The sequence below is a fragment of the Zea mays genome, chromosome 2 (assembly GCF_902167145.1).
Source record: "Zea mays cultivar B73 chromosome 2, Zm-B73-REFERENCE-NAM-5.0, whole genome shotgun sequence".
Taxonomy (NCBI): Eukaryota; Viridiplantae; Streptophyta; class Magnoliopsida; order Poales; family Poaceae; genus Zea; species Zea mays.
In genome coordinates, this window is record NC_050097.1 from 107,432,164 (window position 1) to 107,437,585 (window position 5,422).

At 42.5% G+C, this 5,422-nt stretch overlaps 1 protein-coding gene and 1 long non-coding RNA gene across 2 annotated transcripts; both read left to right on the plus strand.

Annotated features, from left to right (window-relative positions):
• The first annotated feature begins 812 nt into the window (after positions 1-812).
• On the plus strand, positions 813-1,370 carry LOC111590881 (uncharacterized). The gene is made up of 3 exons (XR_002750019.2): positions 813-851; positions 944-1,056; positions 1,155-1,370. It is a non-coding gene; the product is annotated as an uncharacterized lncRNA (long non-coding RNA).
• A 157-nt stretch (positions 1,371-1,527) lies between these two features.
• Positions 1,528-2,078, plus strand: LOC103646798 (classical arabinogalactan protein 9-like). The gene is made up of 2 exons (XM_035965324.1): positions 1,528-1,645; positions 1,741-2,078. Exons 1-2 carry the CDS (start codon positions 1,550-1,552, stop codon positions 1,873-1,875), a joined length of 231 nt encoding a protein of 76 aa, XP_035821217.1. The 5' UTR covers positions 1,528-1,549; the 3' UTR covers positions 1,876-2,078.
• The last annotated feature ends 3,344 nt before the right edge of the window (positions 2,079-5,422 follow it).

A 5,422-nucleotide genomic window follows, 5' to 3' on the forward strand; every position in this document is an offset into this window, starting at 1 on the left:
GCCTATTCGATCCTTCAATAGTTCTAATTGCTAGGGTTTGACCTTTACATGACTTTTGTCCTCTATTTTTGTAGTCTAGAATACAACAAAATAGTAGCATAACTGAAATCAGGCGAAGGTGAATGAAGGAATGGAATTCTGTCTCTGATAGATATATGTTCTCCTTAGGATCGGGTCTACTGTTTCAACCTCCATATCCCGAGTCTTTAGCTCACGATAGACTAGATTGTAGGACTTGTGGTTATCTAACCACTCCTCATTCATGTATGTATTTATATACTGCTGAGTAATGAAGTATTCCCTGCGGTTCTACCTTCCTAAAAATATTGTTGGCATTGCCAAAAGCTTCTATCAATGTTCAGTCATCTGCCTGCACAAAAACAATATTTATATGACACAGAACGGTTTCCTCCGGCTGATTGAACTCCTTGAAATTCCAAAAAAATCATGTAAATCGCACGAAGCCATGTATTTGCTTGCTTTATTTAAAAAATTTCATGTAGGTGTCGGTGCCGTGGATGGCCACCCGATCGGAGGGTTATCGGGCATTGTGCAGATGGTGGGCTTCCCCTGAGTTTCGTGCCATTTCCGAAAGGAACAGGGGAAACCGTGGGACCGAGTCGTTCCACAACTACGGTGGTGATGGTCATGTGCGCTTGGCTAAGCGAATGGTAAGTCACAGTTTGTTGTAACTTTTGAATTACATAGAAATGTGTCATTGTAACTTTTATGTACAGGAAGTCAAATTCGGTCGTACGCCCACGGATGTGGAGGTGTATATGCAAGGGCATAGGGGTTCTGATCCTCAGAATCCTGATGTGTTATGCACTCAGACGGCCACCGACCGTCTAGTGAGTTTTTGATACTCTATTATGTGTTTGATATTGTTTGCAATGGCATATATAGGGGTTATGCACTTATATTTGATATTGTTTGCCTCCAGGCTTCGTATGGGGAGGAGATGGTTCAACGCCATGGGCAGGAGTACGATTGGAGGAGCCAGCCAATCGACCCTCAGGCAGCATATGCTAGCGGAGGAGGACAAGCCCACGGACGGTGAGATTATTTAATTTGGATTACAAAATTGGCATCATATGCTTGCGATTCAACTGAGGCATGAGTTACTATACTAAGTGCATGGTTCACTCTTGTAGGTTGGGTATTTTTGATTCTACGATTGATTCCAGAGAGCTAAGACGCCGTGGACGACAGTCCACATCGTCGTCTTCACAGTCGTCCCGTTCACGATCATCCGCCCACGACATGGAGATGGCAGTGTTGCGTCAACAGGCAGAGTACCATCAATCAGTCTTGAGGGAACAATTGGAGTACCAGAGGCAACAATCTGAGTACCAGAGGCAACAAGCCGAGTACCAGAAAAGAGGGACGAGTATTATGCAAACCTCCAGGCCCAAAATCAAGCTCTTCTCTCGGTAAGCTGAAGTAACATTTTGTAGCTTATTTTGCAAAACACTTGATGTGTATCTTATTAGCTCAACAATGACTTGTATATAATTTGTAGCAACTAGCCCAACAAGCGGGCGTCCCGATGCCGACATATGGGATGCCGCCTCCGGAGTTTGCACTGCCAATGCCAATGTTGGCGCCTCCACCACCGCCTCCGCCTCCGTCACAATTCCCTATGGTATGTACACATATGCGTGTGTGACATGTTCATAGATGTCTTATGTGTTTAAATGAACAACTGAGTGGTTACTATTTCATGTGCTTGTGTTATAGGGATTTCAGACACCACCCGCTTCAGTTGCCGCACCTGGAGATGGGTCTGGTCAGGACGACCCAACACATTCGTGGGTGAACAATCTTTTCAGCACGCATAGTCCAGCCGGAGGAGGTGGCGATGGATATGAGTGATACTGATGTAAAACACTTGTTGAAACCTTTCATGTGAAAGCCTACCCGTCGAATAATGTTCATTTTGGAGTTTGGACAACTATGTTTATGTAAACACTTATTGCAACCATTTGGAACTATGTTGTTATGTTAAATTTTGTGAATGTGAATGCTTATGTGATTATATTTGTGAATGTGTATACTTATGTGAGTATATTTGTTAATGTGAATGTGTATATGTGTATGAATTCTGTTTTGTATTTGCAAATGTCAGATTTTTTAAAATTCAGATTTTTCTGCAAATTCTGAAAAACGTTATGTCCGACGGCTTTCGTGTAAACCGTCGGACATATGCTGTAAGTTATGTCCGACGGCTTAAAGCCGTCGGACATAGGCTCTACGTTATGTCCGACGGCTTTAAGCCGTCGGACATAGCAGTTGTGGGCCCAGGCAGCGGTTAAAACCGTTACTCCGCCTTATCGCCGACGGTCGGATGGGGCCGTCGGACATAAACTATGTCCGACGGCAGCCGTCGGACATAATGTTATTTCCGACGCTTTAACGCCGACCGCTTAAAACCGTCGGAGATAAGACACTGCCGTCGGACATAGCTTATGTCCGACGGTTTAGCTCTTATGTCCGACGGCTTTAGCCGTCGGAAATTTTGTCGTTTACTGTAGTGGTGGTTTTACAAACATATTTTCCTGCCCCTTCAGTCCTTCACACCGTAGAAGTTGATTATTATTTTTTGGCAGATATTATGCTATGTTCTATAGCTTATCAACAACATTGTAAAAGATAGTACAGGCATCCTAGAAAAATGCTTGCCATGTTGGCCTAGTTAGACTAATGTTCCAGAGCAATTCACGATCTTCATGCTTTGTTGACGTTTTGGTAATCTTTTTGGAGCATGACTTTGCAAAATATAGGTAAGTTTGTTTGATGGTTGTTGCTATAATTATTCCTCTATATTTTCTTCTATGTTTATTTGTTTAGACGCTTGGATCTAACTAATATACTGGAAAATATTTTAAATTGGCAGGGATATGGTACATCTTGCAATTGACGGCATTTGCCAGGTCTTCATGCTCCAACATTCAACTCCAAAAGATGACTTCTAGCGCATAGCGGAAAAAATGGGATGCTTCCTAGGCTGGTGAATACACTACATAGCTTGAATTAAGCAACAAGAAATGCCTCAGTCTCCCATCAGCGGTAAAACAGAATGGCTCAACCTCCCACGAAGATCTGGCCAATTAGACCCTTTAGTTCATGAAAGTTTTGGAGGGTAAGATTATTCTTCCTAATGCTGATTGATATTTTAACTTTTGACTGATTTTTTGTTCTATCACTAAGCAAGTGAATATCATGCAGTAAATCTTGGCTTTGCTTGTTGTATGCAAACTAATAACCACGTCTGATTAGACTGGAGCTACTAATAACAATAAATACAACTAAAATCCAAATTGGCTTCTAGCTAGGATGTACCGCCAAACAAACTTGATTATACTTCCCATAGATTTCATATAATTTCTTCCTTCCGGCTTCAGCAACCAAATCATCTTGAGAGCATAATTGAGAATTCTACAACACACCTTACCTTCTATGACATTCACCTTTTATCATTAATAAATGAATATATGTCAGCTTGAAATCTATGACCCTTGTGTAACGTTTTTTGGTTCATTGTCTATGTGACATGGCTAATCATGTTCTATAACGTGAAGTTTTTATGTCATTAAAATTGTGATGATTGTACTTTGTCATAGATTTTATGACAATTGCATATTGTCATTATTCCAAAAATACATCACTAATAATCAGCTAAAGCCTTGCCAAGTGGACTAGATTTTGTCATAAAATCATGCATAATGGTGATGTGCAGCTAATGTGGCAAATGGTAATGACGTTTATCAATATGACATGGTACTTTTCAATAAATTTTGTTGTCATAATTTATAAAATGTATTGTGCTAGTGCTGGGCAAAATTTGTGGCCTCGTGAAATCTAATTTATAATTTTCTATGAATACCATTTCATATTTTCATAATTTGTAGCCCATTTTTTTGAGCAATCCCATTCAATCGTACAAATGTTTACATGACATATTTCACAAAATTTACATATCCAATGACCAAAATTATAGAAGACAAGTTCCAAATCATAGCTCATAATACATCTTGCAAGAAGCAACGTTGTTCACCAAAACTTGTAGCTACCAATCACAAAAATCAACAAACTTGAACCGACTAAGTCCTACATGTAAATAACTAGCAACCAATTATTGATAAAACACCTAGATATAGTTCAACCAACAACCAAATTTCAAAGTAGAAACATCCAACAATACTTCACTATTGGGGGCTTCAAAACTTTATGGCCCTGGTTGAAGCTTAGTAGTTGACGAAGCAGGGCATGCATTTCTTGTGATGTCTTCTTTAAACCTTCTATTTCCTCATAATGGTTTACACTTGAAGTTTCTGATTCCATCTTCAAGTTGTCCAACTCATGTCGAAGTTCTGCTTTTTCTTGCTGTAACACCTCAAAATCCTATTTTGGGATTTATAAAGGTGCTCTAAAAGATTTGAGTTAAAATGTATTTTAAAAGTATAAAGAAAATAAATAAAATTGAATTATGCATTTCATGCTGGGTCTTTGGATGTGTATGAAATGTATATTTAAAAGCATTTGTTTGAAAAGATAAGTAGAAATAAATAAATAAAATATATCTTAAATTTATGCTGAGGTTTTTTGTTTGCTGTCTAACTGGTGTTTAAAATTCAAAACAGATTTAAACTTGGTTTTGAATTTGTATTTGGGAACAAAAAAAACAAAACAGAAAAAAGCCTCGCTGGGCCAAATCTGCCCACCGGCCCAGGAAACCTAGCCTCGGACGGCCCATCTCGCCTGCGCCGCGCGCGCTGCGCCCACACCACCCGACAGGTGGGTCCCGCCAAGGCAACTCCTCTGTTCCACGCGCTCCCTCTCCAATTGCTGTCGCGTGGACCCGACACGTCAGGTTCTACCCCGTTCCTCGCGCGCGCCATGGACGGACTCCGCGCTGCCCTCGGCCGCGCTCTCGCCCGAGCACCTGCGCTCACGACCCGCGCTTGCGCCTCGCCTCACCCGAGCCCTGCCGTCTGCGCTTCGCCCGAGCTCCCGCGCTCGCCCGAGTCCGCCGACCTCATCCGCGCGGGGATGGCCGATGGGGCCTGAAGCTCGGCCACGCAATGGCGCTTCGATTGATAGTGGGACCTCGCTACCCATTCGACCTTCGTCAACAAATCCTGTTACAACTAACGGCGAGATTCCTGGACGAGGTTTTCTCGCCAAAATCCAACAAACCTCGCCTAGACCCCCCTACCACCTCGGACTATAAAACCATGTGCCTGCACCCCTCTCGTCCCATCCAAATTGGACGCCTGTCACCCAGCCTCCACACCAGACCGCCATTGAGAGAGAAGAGAAGGAGAGTTGTTACCGCTAATGTGGCCACCATCATTGCTCGCCTTCACCTGCGCCCGGGGGTCGATGTGGGGTGGTTGAGCTTTGCCAACGCTTGGGGATC